The sequence below is a fragment of the Numenius arquata genome, chromosome Z (genome assembly GCF_964106895.1).
Source record: "Numenius arquata chromosome Z, bNumArq3.hap1.1, whole genome shotgun sequence".
NCBI classification, from domain to species: domain Eukaryota; kingdom Metazoa; phylum Chordata; class Aves; order Charadriiformes; family Scolopacidae; genus Numenius; species Numenius arquata.
Genome location: NC_133616.1, coordinates 3,437,628 through 3,457,692, shown reverse-complemented (window position 1 = coordinate 3,457,692; position 20,065 = coordinate 3,437,628). Strand labels below are relative to the sequence as shown.

Below are 20,065 nucleotides of genomic sequence, written 5' to 3'. Positions count from 1 at the left end.
TGTCCACTTCTGAGCCTCCCAGTTCAAGAAGGACAGGGAACTGCTGGAGAGAGTCCAGTGGGGGCTACAAACGTGATCAAGGGACTGGAGCATCTCTCTGATATGGAAAGGCTGAGAGACCTGGGGCTGTTCAGCTGGAGAAGAGAAGACTGAGAGGGGACCTCATCAATGTTGAGCAGTATCTAAAGGATGGGTGGCAACAGGATGGGGCCAGACTCTTCTCAGTGGTGCCTTGTGAAAGGAGAAGGGGCAACGGGCACAAACTGGAACACGGGATATTCCATCCCAACATGAGGAAAACCTTCTTTCCTTTGAGGGTGGCAGAGCCTTGGGAGAGGCTGCCCAGAGAGGTGGAGTCTTCTTCTCTGGAGATATTCCAAACCCACCTGGATGGGTTCCTGTGCAACTTGCTCCGGGTGACCCTGCTCTGGTAGGGGGTTGGACTAGAAGATCTCTGAAGGTCCATTCCAACACCTGCCAGTCTGTGATATGCCTCAGTTCAGCACTGCATCGTGCAGACCGTGTCAGCAATAGAACAGGGAAGATGCCAGGAAGGAGAGTGGACACAGCAGTGTTCTGTGGGTTCAGCAACAGGCGCAAAGCAAGATGGAATCTCCTGGGGAAGAGTGAATGGGTTATGACATGCAATAAATGAGCTGTACCTGGAGAGCAGTCCTTATAGGCAAGTCATCTCCAATACTACTCATCCTTCATGTAAGACCAGTCTCTATTACAGTTTTCACATTACCCAAATGTTGGCATGGAACCAGAATTCAACATGTGATATACATGTACCCAGTTACAGCTCAGGAAGGTCACAGTTCTACATTAGTTTTCAGATATGAATACTCTAGAGGAATGTAAGACATCAAAAAGAACTCTAAACTCAGTGCTTCCCTTCCCCCAGCTTCTTTTATTTTTAAAAATATAGGAGCTAAAACAGCCCAGGTCAACATTATCACAAGCCTGTCACTCTTACTAGTTGTACATTATCAGGCATTTTACAAAAGCAGCTGCATTTTGGTAAGTCTTACTTAAAAGCAAGAAGAAAGCATGAAGCATAGCTGTATTTTTTTTAAAGACGGAAAAAACACAGCTGAGTACACCAAAATACTGGGACACTGAAACTAGTAAATTGTGTTTCTCTACTTTGGATTCCAATACTCTGTACTGTCACCACTGAAATGACTTTTTGCATAATGAAGGCAGACTATGAATATGCCAGTTGACTATTCATGACATGGCATGGTTTGGTTTGTTAAAGGTTGGGATTTCAGCTATCACTAGTTAAAGTACTTATTTCAACAGGTCAATCCATACTAATAGGAAAAAAACTGCTCCATTAGAAGACAATTTATATAAATGGATGCTCATTTTCTGTTTTTTCACTGACTGCTTCTTGTGCTCCATTTGCGTCAGAACTGCAAGGGAGAGCATAAAGACAGGATCTTGAATTCTACAGAATTCATTCCGCATTTTAGAAAAGTGAACTCACGTGCCAACATTTAGTTTCAGGATACACAGGGATTATGAGATTAGAATCCCACTGGCTTGCTGGGAGGATTCAGCAAGATAACTACAAATTACTTAGAGGGCTAGTGTCAAAAGGACCTCTATACTTATTTAGCCTCTGCTCTAGATTACTGACCCACTTTTGAAGAGCTAAGCATCCCTGCTGTGCGATGCCAACACCCACTCCATCTGTTTGCTTCTGCTTTCTCGGAACCTCTATTAGTCTGTATAAGAAGTTGTGTTAATTACCACGCGAGCAGCTTTTGCGTAGCACACACGAAATCAGCCTCATTCAGTATGTAGTCACCTTAACAAACAGCACCAAAACACAACAATCCTAATTGCAGCAGGATTATCAATGACATAAAGTATACGCAGATTTGTGAAGAGGCAATTTAATTCAATTTTTGTCCAAGCTGCTCTCAGTTTTGAGAAAAGCTTGTAGGTGCTTAGTTGCTTTGGGTTTCAGTGATGAAAAATTATACTAAAGTGAAGTACTGTAGCAAACTTTCTGCAAATCTCCAAGGGGACCAGAAACTTCTGAAACCACAACTGAAACTTCTGTTGAGGGAATAATGCAACAGTTGCAAAAAGAAGCATCCCACAACACTTGTCAGTATCTACACTGATTTAAAGAGAATTTAAGCCCTAAGATAATTAAAAAAACCCCAACCGCCACACAAAACCAAACACAAAACCCCTCCCCACACAGAAAAACCTTTGGAAAGTTAGCCCAGCTGTCACATCAGAACTGCATCTCAGCAGCTTAGCACCTCAAACTTCCTGCTGACTTGGAAGAAAAAAAAAAAAAAGTTTCAAATTCAGCACTTTATTATTTATCCCTGCTGATCTGCAGATCTTTAAGACATTCAGTAAAGTGGGTCTCAAGCAGCAGTTTCATTAACTTACTAAATCCAAGAACAAGAATCTCCAGAAGTCATTACAGTACTGAGTTGACATTTGTTCTTTCTTGGGAACCCAGACTACTGCTGTCAAAGTGAAATAATATCAACAGTCCAAAAGCCAACTATGAAACTCAAGAATTCTGTATAGCGCTGCTGGCAACCCTGTTATCATCTCACCCCTTAACAGGAAAGCCATTTCCTAGTTTAATTTTAAACCTTATATAATAGGCAGTGCCACTTGAAGAGCTCTCTAGTTACCAGCTTACTCCTAAGATAGTCAAGAAAAGTAAAACCTTGGTCCAGTCCTTTTTACAGCTGACCAGAGGATGGATGAGAACAGCACATCACAGTCCAGCAAGAACAGCCGTTCACAACACAGAGGCTGTACAGAGTCTAAGAGAGCTTGTATATTGTTTTAAAGTAGATATAGTAAATAATACTTTAACACATAAGGTCACACAAGCAGGAGGAGATAACTCAAATATAGACAACTGGTAGACTAGGAAAACAATGATAAACTCGCACACTGTATCTTCTAACGTTATCTCCAAAATTAAATTTAGACAACTATTCTTCTCAAGTAGCAAGAGAGGAGAGTAGCAAGTAGGAGAGCTCTAGGAAGTCTAAGAGCTGTAAAAGTTAAGATACGCATTTTATATCAAGTGATTATGTGTTTGATATTTAGCTTTTGTCACATGAAGCGCCTTCCAATTAAGCATTTTGTCTTTGTCATGGTAAAGACTTGCTAAACACATACAGTCATCTCATGTCAAGTCAAGAAATACTTATCCCTACAGGTTCCAATCTTAGTCTACTGAAATACATGAAGACAAGAAAGCTCTAGTATTTTATTTCTGATTGTTTTCCATCTGGCAAAAGGAAGAAAGCAGAAAGGAAACCCAGCGAATTTGGGGACCACTCTAGCGAAGAAAGTACAAGCAGAGGGCAGCGTCAGGAACAAAATGTGAACCTGAGAGAATACAATTACAATAGTCATTCATTCAGAGCATACTCATGCTTTTCCCAGAAAGCTGTGTCAAATCTTAAAAAGAATGCTAAAACAATTATCAGACAACAACACATTTGATATATGGAAATCATTACTGACACCAGTCAAATCTAGTTTGCACTATGATTAATACAAAGCTTAAAAGTAGCTGGGATGAATGCGCTAATACAGAAATTAAGGTCATGAACCAGATGCAATTTCTCTCCCTGAGAAGTTATTTTAAGTGTTGAGTGGCTAAGTGACCAGAATATTCCTGTGCCACCAAATCCTCTAAGGTTTTCATAGAAAAACACACCTGTGAAGTGATTTGACGCTTATGTCCCAAATAATGAGCTTACACAGGCACCTTAGTAGGAGCTCTGTACAACACAAATCAAGAACACACTGCATTATATATATATACTTACAAATATAACCCTTGCCTCTCGCACAGCAGTTGCTATGAATTAAATTGAGAAAGTCAAAGGGTTGCAATGCAAGACGTTCACCTAAATGTATATATGCATCAGGAGCGCAAGAGCAGTTCTAGAAATACTCCAAGTTATCAAATAAAAAGCACTTTCATTAACAAATAATAATTACAGTAAAGAAACCAGTCTTCAGACAGGCTGCCTCCAAAGATAAAATTTCCCTTCAAAAGGGAGACTGGATCCAGCTTGTACAACTTAAATGAAACTACCTAATACAATTGAAAATAATTAGAGGACTGAAGTGTTGACCAAGGAAAAACTAGTCTTTTTTTTTTTTTTAAAGCGGAAGTGTAGGTTCAAGTATGTCCCTCCGATTACAGACAGGGTTATTAAATAAAAGCATAAGGCAGTGCTACAAACTAAGAGCTGCGCTAGGCCCCACCAGAACACATACAAATTGGAATCTATGTAGTAATGAAAATTGAAATGTAAAGATATTATTAGCAATTGTGACTTAACAAAGCATGTGATTCAGTTGTAAGCAAGCACCATACAAAACCAAAATAGGTTTTAAAGAACTTTTAAGGAATCGAAAGCATGCAACTGATTTTTTTAGTCATTTGTTCACAGGACAGCTTAAACATCCATTTAGTCATTTCTTATGTGGTAGCAACAATTTCAAACACAGCAGCACTTACCTTGGTATCGTCACACATTTCGTATTGCAATTTTGAGTGGTAATTGCCTTCTCAAGCTCATCCAGCTGTCCTGTTTTCTTTAGCTTCTTGACCAAGCTTTTCACTGCTTTTTCACACCACTTTTCCTCCTGACCATTCTGCTCACCACCACCAGCCCCTCCAGAGCCACCAGCAGATTTTTTCCACCCCAGAAGTCTCTTCACAACTGGTGGAGTGAAGGGCAATATGGATGACATGACTTTCACCAGACAGAACACTCAGCAAGTAATAAATTAGAGATTCCCGTCTGAGCCCTAAAAACACAAACCAAAACAGACACATTAGCACTGAGGTTTTGCATGAAACAAACACTTTGCTTAGGATCTTTCATTACCAAATGCCACAGGACACTGCATCCCAAATAAGACAGATAATAGTTCAGAAGTAGTCTCCATTGTGGTTAGGTACTTCATCAATCAAAAGTTAAAATGCAAGTTTGCTTCATAGACTTTAACAGATACTACACACTAAGGTTACCATTGGATTAGACATTAAATTTTTACTCCAGTCTTTCCTGGCTGAAGTCAACTCCAGAAAACACAGAAGTTAACACAAGTCTTGCTTTGCACTAAAACCTGGCTGGTTTTAGTCATTTATTAAAATTTTCCACAAGTGATTGACAAATTGCATACACATATATGCATGTTGTGCCCATCTCCAAATTAATTTAGCAAGCAAAATTGTGTTTGGAATGTCATTTAGTCATTACGCCTTTACAGAAGTCTTCCAACAGCCAGCCATTTCACAAGCCTTTTTTCATTTTGTCATGTTTTAAATAACTACCAGTTTTGTTCCACTGGGGACACAGATTTGAAATTTGCTCCTAAGTTTGGTAATAAGCTTATTCCCATCTTTCTAGTTCAATGGCCTACAAATAAGGAATCTTCTCAACTGGCAGTACTTAAAATCATGAAGTCTTCCAAAATTCATTAAAGGATATTTAAAATCTTAGTTTGCAGACACCTGAGTAGAACTGTCTGGTTTTGGTTTTGATAGCCTTTCATTCAGCATCAACTACCTGATCAGGATGTTTACATAAAATGAAAGATTAAAAGGGATGCTGAAATTTGGGCTATGTTTAGCATTCACTGCAATTTGCACTTCAAATCATTTAAGAGAGAAATTATAACCATTTAGGAAAAAAACCAAAACAAAACACCTTGTTTTTGCAGGTTCTATTAGTCTACTTTTAGGCATTAAAAAATAAGCCCCAAATCAACGATGTTTTTTCCAAGCAGACAGCTGTTAGAAATTGCTTGAGGACATAATGGTCCTGTGGCTGGAAGTATAGTGCTGAAGTCAAAAACAACCTTATTTCCAGGCAGCAAATGGGTATTTGAACTGCAAAAAGTTGCCCTATTTCCAAGCTGTACAAGTTAGTTCAGTCAGCTGAAAATACCTTGTTTTAGCTAAGAGCTAACACTACCTTCAGGCTACTCAATCTGAGCTTTCAAAGGCAGCTTACACGCCTCTCCATCCCGTACAGGCGCACTCCTCACTTCTATCCAAAATATACCAACTTCATCTTACTGAAATTTCCCATCTGCAAAACAGCACAGTTGATTTGGGATACTTCAGGCTACACTATTCATAGCTAATTTATGCCTTGTCATGTCTTTGCGGTTTCAGCAAGGACCAACAAGTCAACAAACACTAAATTATATTCTACAGGTAACTTTAAATCATAACTTTTCAATTTCCACAAAACAGAACATTCAGTAGGAATGACATTTCAGTTTCAACTAAATTATACCTCCATAAACCAGCTTCTGAGAACACCTAAAAATATGACTGAAGCAAGTATTGTAGTTTTCTGGGGTCAAGGAGACAGAGGCTCCAATTAACAAGGACTCAAGACTGACACTGGTAACTTTATGCAAGTGATTCAAAATAATCTATCCTAAATTAAAGAATTGTAAAATGGTTTGGGTTGGAAGGGACCTTGAAGCCCACCCGGTTCCAACCCCCTGCCACGGGCAGGGACACCTCCCACCAGACCAGGTTGCCCAAAGCCCCATCCAGCCTGGCCTTCAACACCTCCAGGGATGGGGCAGCCACAGCTTCTCTGGGCAACCTGGGCCAGGGTCTCACCACCCTCACAGTCAACAATTTCTTCCTTATGTCCAATCTAAATCTAGTGTCTTTCAATTTAAAACCATTTCCCCTTGTCCTGTCAGTGGAGGCCTTGGTAAAAAGTCAAAGCATCCGTTTTCACACAAGACTATAATGTGAAAAGAACTTCCATTCTTTCAATAATGTTAAATTATTACAGAATTGTCCCCAATATTTCAGACTGCAGATTTTGCAGACTGCAAAAGCATTGCACTGGAGACCTGCCTGCAGCAAACACAAGAAAAATAAACTCAATATCCAACATTTTTCAAATTAAACACTGAATAGGACAGTCAGGGTACAGTTTTATAGGGAGCAAAGCCAACACAAGAGGTTCCTGTCACAGGAAGCCCAGGTCTCCTTCCTTTCTTTCCTGTGTCATCACCACCAACACCTTTCCACAAAGGCTCAGCTAGATAACTAAGTTAAAACCAACTAAGTTTGGGTTTTTTTGCTGAGTTAGTTCTCTTCCAGGTTAACAAGTTGCACTGGCTCACACACGGTACTGTAAGTGCTTGAGCTGATGTCAACATCATGTAAAAGCACATACCTGGGCATATATTTTAATTTAGATAATTTATTTTGGGAATGAAACACATTAGAGCCCTTAGGGAGCACACAGAGTAGCTCCAGAGATAAAACAGGAGGCTTCCATGGCCTCTGCTGTTTTAAGAAATGCTTGCACTACCTTTCTGAAACAGAGAACAGCAGTCAATCAAGAGCCTTCTAAAAAAACTTCAAGTTTTGAGCAAGGCCAACATTAGATCCTTCAGAGGCCTACGCAAGAAATTCAAAAAGAACAAACCAAAAAGAATAGCCAATTTTGTTGCAAAGATCCCATTTTAAACACTAGCAATTGATGGTGTAATATCTGAACATTAAATTCAATGTTGACAGATGCAAGCAACCAAGTACCAACATCATTGCTGATCCACACACCAATTCTTCTCCCATTTATGAAGCTCACTGACACATAATGTAAGTATTTCCTGTTCTTTAGCTTCAAAATTGACACCTTTCTATGCCCCAGAATACTCCTTTGATTGTCATCCTTACAAAACACACACTTCAGTAGGGTCTCATTTACCATCAAGGTAAATTGCCTATTCTTCCAGGCCCTCTAAACATTCTCAATGCTTTTAACTTATTTTTCAGCTTTACAATACCCCTTGTGATGAGGTGTCCAATTTTGCACTATTCTCTCCCTTAAGATATAACACTGATCTATATATCATATACTGTATTCTTTGGTGGTTTTATTTTTTTTTTTTAATGAAGATTTGCCTTTCTGCTTCAAATGCACATTGAGTGATTTAAGTCTTGCAGCAGGAAAGACTTTAGAAACCCCATTCATTACAGTTTTTCTTTATATTTGAACTCTCATACTATTCTGGATTACTAAAGAAGCAAATAAATAAACAAATAAATCATTCTTTTCCTATTTGCAAAAGACTGTCAGCTCAGACCTAACTAATCAGAAGTTTCTGGATATTATACTTAGTTTTAACCAGTTACTTTACAGATGTTTGCCCATCCAGGTTCTGCAGTACAGGTTGATTTTCTACCCCTGAGAAAATCAGCTTTAAAAAGAAAAAAATAAAATACAACGGGACATGCTTAAAGAGCCCTTTATTAAAATGATTATTGCAGCTTAGCAGCTATTTAGAAAACCCACACAACATGCACCCCAGCTACAGACTAAGACTCTGGGAGGCTTAAACTAACTTCTTCCTTCTAGCCATTGTTTTGCTATGTCAGGGATTTGCCAGGAGTATCAATAAGAATTTCACTAAATTATTCCAGTAGTGGCCCCAGATCTTTCAAAGGCTGAGCAGAGAGAATGTGACACAAGTAGGACAGGACTTCATTCAGCTTAATACTTTAGCCAATTGCGAGGAGTACTCAGAAGAGAATATTTCAGCCAGTTTAATTTACGCGAAAGTGACGCTCTGCTCCCAGCCTAGAGGAGGCACTGGTTGAATTCTGAGCAATTCTGGTAAACGCAAATTATGCAAGAAAAAAGCAATAAATAAATTAATAAGAAATATCCCTAATAACATACTCTACTCTAGGAAAGCACATGAGCGTGGCTCTTTTATGCAGCCCATTCTCCTTGCAATACTTCAGCATCTTAAACCGCTACAGAGGAAATTAAAGGCTACATCCCAACCTATTCCCTTTAGCAGCCATTTACGGACCTGATGTCCACGAACTCATCTAACCACTTTTTGAACCTGCCTCCACAACCTCTTGTGGCAGACAGCACCAGAGTTTAACTGCCCACTGCCTCAAGAAGCTCTTTTAGCCGTTTCAATTTGATCTCTTCTTAGCGTCAGAAAGTGCCCCTTGTTCTACCACTGCAAGCTTTGCTGATGAACTGTTTGTACTCCTCTCGTCCAAAAGCTTCATGATTCTGTACATTTGAATCACGTCCCTTCCCTCAAAGTGAGGACTATCAGCCTTTTGTCACAAAGAAAAGTATCTGAACACAGCTCATACAGTTTGAGAAGCTCCTCTGGACAGACGCCAAGCTTTAAAAGAGCTTTACTACTTCAATTAAATTACAAATACTTGAAGACATTGCACAAGGAGTGATCTAAAGACCCCAGAAAAAATTTTACCAGTCTATGGTTCTCTTTTTGGTCATATTACCCTAAAGCTCAAAACACTGTAATTAGAAGTACAAAACCAGACATCTACACCTCATGAGGAATTTGGATATAGAAGGCAGACAGCACATGTCTATTGCTGAACACCTAGCAAGAGCTCAAGTAAAAATGAAGAGCCCTAATCTGCATTGTGTTCTAACTGTATCCACCTAGACAGCCTCAGACACCATGTTTATACTAATAGGTTTAGGAGTTATTGTTGCAGCTCATTTTCACCAGCAAATCCCATTTCAACTCATGACCTGTAACTTTTGCCTTCAAACTGATACAGTAATATGAAGAGTAATATAATGTTTGTTCCTAAAGAATCATCTTCTCATACAATGTCACTGTTGACAGTAGCCTCTTGCTAAAAACACTTCTCTAGTCTTTTTCCTTGTACACTTTCTTCATCTGCAAAAAAATACAAAATGCTTTTTTTCCCCAAACACACCCAGAAAACAATCTTTGCCAATGCTGTAAGAAACATTTCCACACTGCTAAAATGGCCGCAGATTAAATACATGCTAAATATGTAACATCTCTTCTTCCTTGGGATACAGTTTTTGTGATTTTCTTGTCGCCTACAGCCAGCCATCTCCAAAAGCTGAATATTCATTTATGACCATTGCTCTTACGGACCTTAAATGTGTTTTGCCATTGCTTATTCTTTGCGCTGCCTCTCCTTTGCTTGCTCACTCTCTTCTACCAAGGCCCAAAATCACAGTCCAGATCCGATCTTCACCTTTCCATTCCTGCTACAACACACCAACATACTGGGACCCTATGGGTAACTGCCAGGAGATTTTCAAGACCCCTTTCTGAGCTCAACTATAGTTGAACCATTAGCATCAAGGCAGCAGTGATATATAGAGCACAAAACTATCTTATCACTTTCCACGTTCCTTGGAACGTGTCTTAAAACCGCAGCTTCGGATACCCAAGGAGTACTCACTCTTTCGCCCGGAGAGGTACGAGTGTTTCTTTAGATTCCTGGAACACAGGGAACACGTGCCATTATTCCCAACAGATTAATACTGGAAAATTTACAAATTGCCTAACTTTGGTGGTATTTGTTTCATCTCTGCCCCCGTAGTGTATCTCTGCCTCCTGATGCACACACATTTCTATAGTTGGTCAAACAGTGTCATAGTTGGCAACTTTTAAAGTCCCAGTTTGAGTCATGTCTGCTATTATTCCATTCTACTGTGGTTCTCTGGAACAAGTATTAAATATTAAGCCCATGATCCCAGCAATAACTAAGCATAAAAGCTGAAGAAAACCTTAAGGGCAGACTAAAATCTTCAAGGGAAATTTTCCTTTCCTGAGTGTCTGGAACATACTATAAACACACTTGTTCTACCAAAAATATCAAGTGATTTCTGGCTAATTATTCTAAAGCCTTATGCAACATATTTCATATCAGTCTGCTTCTTCATCTTAAACTTGAAATAAAGAAATCTGATCTCTCCTGGTTTTACTAGAAGTATTCTGGCTTAGAGGAATTTCATTTGCAAGAGCTTGTCTGGAATAAAGAGGACAGAAGTTAAGCTCCTGAGGAAAGAAGATCGAGGAAAATAATTTGTGGCATCTGAGAGACAGTCTACAAGTTCATTTCTTCCCTATTTTAGTTCCATTTTTGTGATTTTTTTAAAAGGCTTTTTTTTTTTCCATTAATCCTGGAATTTGGACAAGATTCTGTATCAATTTCACCAAGCATACAATGTTTCAGATCTCTTAGAGGAGGAGGGAATATCCACCCTTTCCCTTCACATGCATCCCTGGGATATATTAGTGGCTTCAGAATAAGGTAGCATTAATTGAAGCACAGTCTATTTAAGGCACTTATGGAGACCTTACGTTGGACTAAACAATATTGAGAGTTGAAGTTTAAAAAGGCATAGCTTATGCAGTAGTGCATATGTCTTCTATATTAATCCGAAGTCATTAAGACTTAGAGAAACAATAAAACAAGTATTTTATCTTGCATTGAGCAGAAGCGAAACAAAACTGATTTACGATCTGCTTCTGGATCCTTTAGGCTGTGTTATTCCAAACAACAACGAGACAGACAGTTTATTGTAAGCAGAATCTGAGAAAGTTCTCCCCAGTGTTAATGAGCTCAACTCACATGAAACCTGAATTGTGTATGAAGTTCAAACTAAAATCAAAGCCAGTCTTTTCCCTTTCAGATAGAATACACTCTAGTTAAAGCACTCGGTGGAACAGACAAGATATTTCACTTCTATTGCACCCACAATCCCTCCAAAAACTGCCTTTTGAGATTCCAGAAGGGCCAATTCTTTCTTCTTCCCCTACAAATGCATATTCACGACACACAGATTGGTCATACCGGTGAAGCTCAAACCCGCTGCCACATACATACTTTTCTGAAGAACACAAGAAACTGCAATGGTGCCCACACCCTTCTCTCCTCATATTCAGGTCAGAGTAGGACGGCATCGAGTATTCCCTTACTGGTTTGGGGGTGTTTGGGGTTTTTTCTTTGGGGAAGGTGGGGGTGGAAAGCTGGGGGAGGGGGAATCCAGCCCTGCTGAGCAACACCCTCAGATCCACCCCCCAGTTCAGTTCTCCAGCCAATTAGGCCAGCAGTGGGGAGTGCCTCTGAAGATCTCGCTCCCAAGGGGCTCCATCTGGCCCAGGGCTCCATCTGGCCAGCGCGCAGACCAAAAGCTCCAAGAAGTAAAGCCAAGGCCCCAGTGCAGCTTTGACACCAGCCGATGAAGTTCAAGACAGGCTGCTTCTGATCTGGGAGGGCAGGAGTAAAGAAAATTCTTCCTCTGGGTCAGCTTTAGAATGAGGATTTTGCAATATGCCTATACACAGAATCAGTTTACACATCAATATTTATTGCGGTCTAGTATTGCAATGCATCTTGAAACTCCGCATAACCGTATTATCTTTATATGGCTCATTGAAAACAGAATTACCCACCTACTTTGAAAGTAGACTTTTTTCCCCTCTCACTCATTTATGAAGTTTGATTATGAATGAAATGAGAAAACTCATGTTTCTCATCCACAGAACTAAAATAAGCACGATCATGATGCCATGAAAGCTTCAGAAGCTCAATGTTTCTTCCGTTACTAAGGGCTACTGCAAATTACAGACAAACGTAATAATGAAAAGCTATAATGCTATTAGATAATTAGCACACTGTATTAACACATGCATTCATAGTATACTAAAACTGCAAGCATCTGGAGACATGAGAAAGAGAAGATGTTAATTTTACTGGCCTTTGATTAAACTACTAATAGGACCAATGTATTTTAGCTACTCTCCTAGAATTACAAAAGAGGAAAATTACCACAGCTGCAGTTGGCCAATCCACCTGTCTCTGAAAAGTAGCAAACTTCTTCAGCATACTTATTAACAACCTCAGAGCACTTCTCCTTAAAACCAAAAGACCTTAATAGCCCCGCAAAAGCACAGAATAAGCACTCCAAACCACAGCAATTTAAGCTCTTCTCACCTCATTTGTTTTGACTACAATTTTCCAGGTGTAACAGGCAAGTGTTTCATTATTTTAAAAAATAAATACTCCTGGACTGAATTTGACCAGAATATTCACAGAACTGATTATCAGGACGTGTTTCACTTTTTATCTGTATAGCTTAGCAGTTTCTCCACTTTGTTAAAGCATAAATAGTTGCATTTAACAATTAGTTAATGCAAGTTCACTTTCAAAACAGGCCTAACGTCAACGTTCTTCAAACCAGCCACCCCCTTGATAAGCAGAGTTCACTCTGCACCAAAGAGTGTCTTATGTTAAGCTCGTGTTGCTCCAGTATAATTAAATCAAGCTCGAGCTCCAGACTGAACTGACAAAAGACTCAGGAGCTGCTCTCTCACACTCTTCTTGGTCTTACTTCACACTATAGCTGTCAAACACATTTAATCATAATAAAATGTCATCTGGAACGAAGCCTTACAGTCTGTAACACAGTTTCTCTACTGGAAGCGGAGAGCAATGCTTAGGGAGGTTTTCTGCAGTAGCCAATTTCTTCTAGCCCAGAGAGTATTGAACACAGGGCTGCCTGTACTCTCCATTCCATTACAAAAAAAAAACCCTAATCCCATCGCATGACCTGCAGCAATTCAGTTTAACAAATCAACAATTACAAATATTTTGGCAAAGTAAGCTTAGGTATTGTTTGCCTCTCGGCACAGTTCACAACCAGTTTGTGGCTTTATGATAAAAGTCATTAAATCCAATCTGAAAAGCAGAATTTACAGCTCACTTAGCAAGTCAGGTCCATAAATGGATGCTTTCAATTACAGGGCATTTACATGCACAATCATTAAGGCAGCGTTGAATACATTTGAAAACTCTAGAATACTTTTTATAATAATTAAAACTTTGCGTACAGTTCTTTATACAAGCAAAACTTAAAAATTCTCTTCAGTCTCAAGCAGAGGTCAGATTCACTGTTATCCAGAACCTACTACAAAGCCTGTTCTCCCAGTAGTTTTGTGGGAAAGGGATTAGAGAGATGGAAACAAGTTTTGTTTTTTAAAGTTGCTCTCAGTAGCAGAGATTTTTTTTTTTGAGCTCCAATAAAGTCAATTATATCAACTGGTGCTCAACACTTCTGAAAGATCAAGTGGAACAGGAAGATGGAAGAGGACCCAGGAGGGCCTTTCATTTGGATATTCAGTGTGTCATTCAAGCTGATTTGATTTTGTTCATGAAACTAGCTTCTGGGTGGAGGAAAAGAAGAGATCAGTTAAGAGCCCGATCTTTTTAACTTCATTTTTTCAATCGTGTTCTCCTTTTTATCATTAAACAGAACCTCAGGAAAGTTGACAAATTCTTCTCCAAGACTGTATTACACACATTCAGCTTCTTCCATAAAGAAAATTCGATCTTCAAACACTTTTGTTCGTATCAGTGACTGTTAGTGTAGCCTGAGTCCGACCCAAACAACAATCAACTACCGGGTTACTCTAGTAAACAGTCCAATGTACTGTTAAATATGTGCTGAGACTCATCTTTGAGTTAAGTTTAAACCATCTTAAATGAGATCTTCCCCTTCCTCTTTTTAAAGGCATTTGTAACTAATGCTATCTTTCATCATGATAGTGCTAAACAAATGGGGGGGAGGGGACTTCAAAAACCTCCCTTTTATTCATATGGTCATTCCTCTCTAATTCACTACAGTTTGTAAATGTTAAAGTTTTAAAGCTACGCCTCAGAACACACACACACATGCAAAAATAAACCTATTCATGCATCATGCAAGCTCCAACATTGCGATAAAGCATAGGAAAGTCTAAACAGCAACCTTGTTCTGCCAATAAAAGCCTTAACAACAAGAGGGCTTTTTTTTTTTTCCCACGCTGGAGAACAGGGCAAAGAATAATCAGTCTCTCACTAGAGAGTCCAGCCCCGACAGAAATAATGTCATGAATCAGTTTGGAAGTACAGCTCTCCAGGCTAAGAGATGAACACTTAAGAACAGGCAAACCTGCTGTTATGTGCGGTCTCCTAATAAGCTGTCATTATAAATTTCTTGCTACAGATGGAATCTGACTCGTTTATAACCATGAACTGTGATAACATGAGCTCTACACACAACATACATAAGTTACAGCATTCACTAGCAGCATTTTCAGAAACACTTGTTAGACCCAATAAGCAAAACTTTTTCTTAACGCTATCCACTTCTTTGGAAAGTATTTGAAAGGAGCACAACATACATGCGTTGTTTGGGTTTTTTTCAGTCAAAACCTGTGACGGACAACCAAAAAGACATGAGGCTAGACTGCAGTCTGAATTCCAGCTGTTCGATTCAACAGCTCTCCAAGACTATCACAAGGGCTCTTCACCCACCCACTTTTTTTCCCCTTATTTCCCTGGAGTGAAGACTAAAAGACCATACTGTGTCACACTTTTTCTCTTCCCCTCCACTCCCCACAAAAAAAAAAAATTGCAAATAGGAACTCTACAACTCTACAGTAACACCAGCTATTTGCATTTATCGCAACACATCTTCTCCCATGCACTTATCTAGGTAGATGAAACACTTAACAGACTATGTCTGTTTACATCTTCCAGTGCATAGACAGCTACAGCATTAAAACAAATGATGTGAAGAAAGACACTAATCTCACGTGTATGTGTCTCATGGAGGCAGTGCGTACCTCGCATCCATGGCTCTGGAAGAGGAGAGGAACAGAAAAAAGGGCACTGGCAGAAGTGAAGTCTGCAAACCTAAACACTTCATAGAATGGTTTGGGTTGGAAGGAACTTTAAAGACCATCGAGTTCCAAGCCCCTGCCATGGGCAGGGACACCTCCCACTAGACCCGGTTGCTCAAAGCCCCATCCAACCTGGCCTTCAACACCTCCAGGGATAGGAAACTCCTTTGCAACTTGCTCCTAACTTTCTCCACCACCCCGGCACGGAGTTTTGCACACCTGATCTCTGCAAGAAAAAAAGACCAGGCAGAGAAAGGGGGGGGGGGGGGAGGGAGGAAAGGGAGGGAGGAAGGAGAAGCAGAACTTTTATCCCCCCACACCTCAGACCCACACAGGGGGGCACAAGCCGGCCCTTCCCACCCTCCACCGCCCCGCCTGGGGGGGCTATTTCGGCGTGTGGGCGGCGGGGGTGGTGTGTGTGTGTGTGTGTGTGTGACAGCGACCTTCCCCCTTCCCCTCACAGAGACCGGAGAGCGGCCCCCCCAAACCCCGGCCCGCCGCCGGGGCCCTCACCGCCGGCCGCGTCCCACCACAACAAAGGGGGAGGAGGGCGTGGGGAGGCGCCCCCGCCACCAGGCCCGGCCCCGTCCGTCCACACACACGGCCCGGCGGGGCACCCGCTTCCCGCCGAGCGGCCGCCCGGTACCCTCCCGTCCCGCTCCCCCGCGGCGCGGCCGGGCCGCCCGCCCAAACCACCCCGGGACCAACCTCTTCCTCGGCGAGCTGCGCGGCCGCCCTCCTCCCTCAGCGCTGCCTTCCCCCCTGCATGCCCGCCCTCCCCACGCCCATTGGCTGACACCGCGCCTCGCCCCCGCCGGTGGGCGGAGAACGGCTTCGCATTGGCTGTGCCGACCGTCAGTTGAGAAAAAACGGGCGGGGATTGGGCAGTTGGGGCGGCTGCCCGGCCCCAGCCGCCGATTGGCGGATTGAGCCACCAATCGGATGCCGGCAGCGGAAAAAAAAATAAAAAAATAAGGCGAGAGACGCGCGGCGGAGGGTGGGCGGTGCTGCGTGCCGCGCGCGGCGGAGGCGGGGAGGCGCCGCTCATTGGCTGTGCCAGCTGTCACTGCTTGCCGAAGGCGCCCGCTAGGGGCGGTTGATCGGGGAAGGCGAAGCGGAGCAGCGGTTTGGATGAGCCGCAGGCGCGCAGCCGCACTGGCTGCCCTAGCGCTCTACCGTGGGCGGCGTCCCCGTAACCTTCCGCGGCGGACGCGGGTGGGAGCTGAGAAAAAGTAGTGCGCTCCTTCCTGCCAGACATTCCGTCAGGGAGAGCCTGCCCTCGAGCGGCCAATAAAACCGTAACTAAAACGAAGTTAAAATGCTCCTTGGACAAGGGAGGGTGAAACCTCTCCCCTCAGAGGGGCGGTGTGGGGCGGGAGCTGTGGCGGCCCCTGAGGTCCACGACGCCCCTTCATCCCCACACCCCCCACGGCCTGAGGGCGGCAGGGCCCCGCTCCCCAGCCCCTCGCCTCATCCCAGGACAGATTTAAGCTGCTCGAGGCCTCGTCTCCTGCCATCACGTACAGCTTCAGGCTACGGGACGGGCTGCTATCCTGACGGCCCCTGAGCTGCGATGCTGAGACAAGGCCGCCCTGGAGCCTGCCCGGCCTCGGGGCTGCCGGCGTCCCCTCACGGTGCTGCGCCCCCCCCCCCCGCCCTATCGTCAGTGGCTCTTAAAAAAAACAAAACGTTGTTCCCCTTATGTTGTTTTTGGTTTGGTTTTGGTTTTTTTTTTTTTTTTTTAGTGGCTGCCTTCGGTAGATTCTTCACGGCTTTAACCACCTGTGGTGTGGTAATGATGTAATACAACCGAATTCCTGTGCCTAAGCGAATGCCCCGGCTCACCACAGGCAAATTAGAGCTTGTTGCCTGCAAATAGGTGACTGGGGAAGCATCAGGGTGCGAAACCCATCGCTGCTTTGTCGGCAGAGATCCTCGAGGTGATGCTCTACAGGTTCCCTGAAGCACGAGTGGGAAGCCACAAGATGGGAGTTTAATGGGTTTGTGTTTTTTTGGTTTGTTTTGTTTTTTTTTTTGGGTGAAAAGGCCGGTTCTGCTTTGCTGTTAGTCTGTTGGAGATGCTCTGGGGTTTTTTGCTTCCACTTTTTGATACTTTTCCTTACTCCTCCGCCACCTATCTCAACCGCAGACCACTTCTCTCATACCTGAGGTCTCATCTCACCAAGGTAACAGCTGGCTGTCTGGAGACGCGCTCCTCTTCCAGGCTGAAACGCCGGTTCCTGCGCTCAGCAATGTCGGCGTTGTGATTCAGCATCTTGGGCACGTATCCCATCTCAGCAGGCTGGGTATTTCTCAGGAGCCAGGTGAGGCACCTCTCCCATCGTTTCGCCCTTCTGACAGAATGATAGATGCGGACTCGCAGAAATCTCCCTCTCGCCTCGTCTGTCCTTGGATTTTCCCAGCTTGAAGCAGACGTGCAGCTTATTTTTTTTTTCTTGGTATTTTTTCCCCCAGTTCCATCAGTTTGAGATTGAAGCCAGTTGTGAAATAAACACTAATGTAAAATGAAGAAGATACCCGCTGCAGACAATGCAGAGCTGCTAGCAGATTACCATCATGTTTTTGAAAGATAAGGAGGCGTTCCAGGCATGTTGCACCTGGAAACAGATACAGGCCATTCAGCCAGCACAGCACTTGTTTTATGGAGGTTTCACTCCATTCAGAGAGAATTTTTTTTTTTTTTTCCAATGAACAGCGAGTTAATTAAGCTGAGTTTTTCTATGGCTTTGTGTCAGGCGTTCCCTTCACCTTTCCTCTGCAATAAATCCACAGCACCCTCTCCTCTTCTCTCCCCGAGGCTGACTTCTGATGCATCCAAAGCTGCCTTCTGTGTCCCCAACCTACTTTTATTGGCTGGCCGTCTGGGCACGGAGCAGCACACGCTATGGCTGGTTGAGGGCTACGCGTGCGCTGCCTGGCCAGCTGCCCGCCGTTCCTCTGCTGCCAAGGAAGCCAAACAGCACTGATAAGGGCCGAGCTTTCTCTGCCTTTCTGCCTGGCGGAGCACTAACAAGGCTGTTGGTTTTTTTTTTTCTTTTCTAATACTGTTTGCCATGAAACTTGACAGGCCTTGTATTTCCAAAATCTCTGTGTCTCTGTTAGATTTGGTTGAAATAGGTCAAGAAGGTTGACGAGCTTATACTGGGGGACTCTGACAAAAAAAAAAAAGCAAAACCCACCGAGTGTTTGCCAATGAAACCTCTTTTCTTTAGGAAAGGAAATGGCAAGCAGCAGGAGAAATAAAGCAAAAGGAAGAAGGTGGTGTCACGGCTGCGAATCGCAGAGCCCAGAGGTTACCTGAGAAGCGTGGTTGCCGTGGAGAAGCCAGGCAAGATGTGCTTCTGCAGCTTAAACACCACTCCAGAAGGGGCTTCCAGCCACACTCCTGCAACTGCAGAAATAGTACCTGGTTTGGTAAAAACAAAGAAGCAGCAAAACTCAATCCCAGAGCTGGGTACTATTGGCTAAACTGTGTAGCTCAGCATGTTTTGGACATTAGCGGCGCAGATGGTTCATGGTTCCACTTGGAGTTGAACTTGCAGTGGAAGAGCATCAGCGTCTCTTGCAAGGGACATTAACGCGTGGCAAGAGGGATCGATGTTCCTCACTAACGGCGTTCTCCTACAGAGGGACAGAAACAGCCCAGTGGCGCTTTGCGGTCACCTGTCTGCTAGAAAGAAGGGGAATAATGTAAGATCTAAAGAAAAAATGATGAAACCATAGCCGGCTGCACGGAGAATACATGTTGACTTCCCAAAGGCTGTGACCAAGTCCCCTAAGAGGTGAAAGAAATACAACACCCATATCAGATCTAACTTCAAAGACAGCCAGGATTTCTAAATGACCTGACACTATCAGATACCACTGCGAGAAGATGGAGAGGAGCGTGAAGTGTGGTGCCAGGAAGGCAGGGCTTGGAGGCAGAGCAGGTAGCTTTTGTGTTGAGGTAATTATTACCAGTATGTCAAAATGATCTGTTAAACTGAAAAAAAAAGAAAAAAAAAGAAAGGAAGAGCTTTGAACAGAGTTGCGATACAAAAAGATCAGCCAGCGTGTTCAAGGCAGGAAATAATACATGACAAAAATGACCATGGCAGCACGTGCAAAAACTCCTCTAGAGTTGATAATTGCGTCTCCCTCGGCCTCAGAGGGTTGGATACAGGCTGAAACTGCTTCTCCTGATATCACATGAAGTTTGTAACAGCACCTTCACACTCTGTCACTTCTTGTGGTGGCATGGAGAGGGTTAAAGAGGATGCCATACCGTGCCATTCCCATCAAATAACAAGGAGCATGTTAGTTGATTTTTAAGACAACTTAACATTAAAGTGACTAGAGCAGAGCTTGGACACCGTAAAAGAAAAGGAGGCTATTGCACAAGGCATAAATATCTCCAGAATAAAGAGAAACTTCCACTCAGTCACACCGGCATATAGGAGATTAAATATGTGCAAAGGGTCAAGTACTCCCCAAACTTTAAAAAAAA

At 42.7% G+C, this 20,065-nt stretch overlaps 1 protein-coding gene across 2 annotated transcripts in view; it reads right to left on the bottom strand.

Moving 5' to 3' along the window:
• Positions 1-16,339, bottom strand: part of SMAD2 (SMAD family member 2) — a 53,675-nt gene extending 37,336 nt beyond the window's left edge. For both annotated transcript variants that reach the window (XM_074166762.1, XM_074166763.1), the window contains exons 1-2: positions 16,267-16,339; positions 4,535-4,827 (exon numbers count right to left, since the gene is read on the bottom strand). In XM_074166762.1, the coding sequence (XP_074022863.1) occupies positions 4,535-4,770 (236 nt within the window). In that variant the 5' untranslated portion in view covers positions 4,771-4,827; positions 16,267-16,339. The remainder of the gene's footprint in view (positions 1-4,534; positions 4,828-16,266) is intronic.
• Between the last annotated feature and the right edge of the window lie 3,726 nt (positions 16,340-20,065).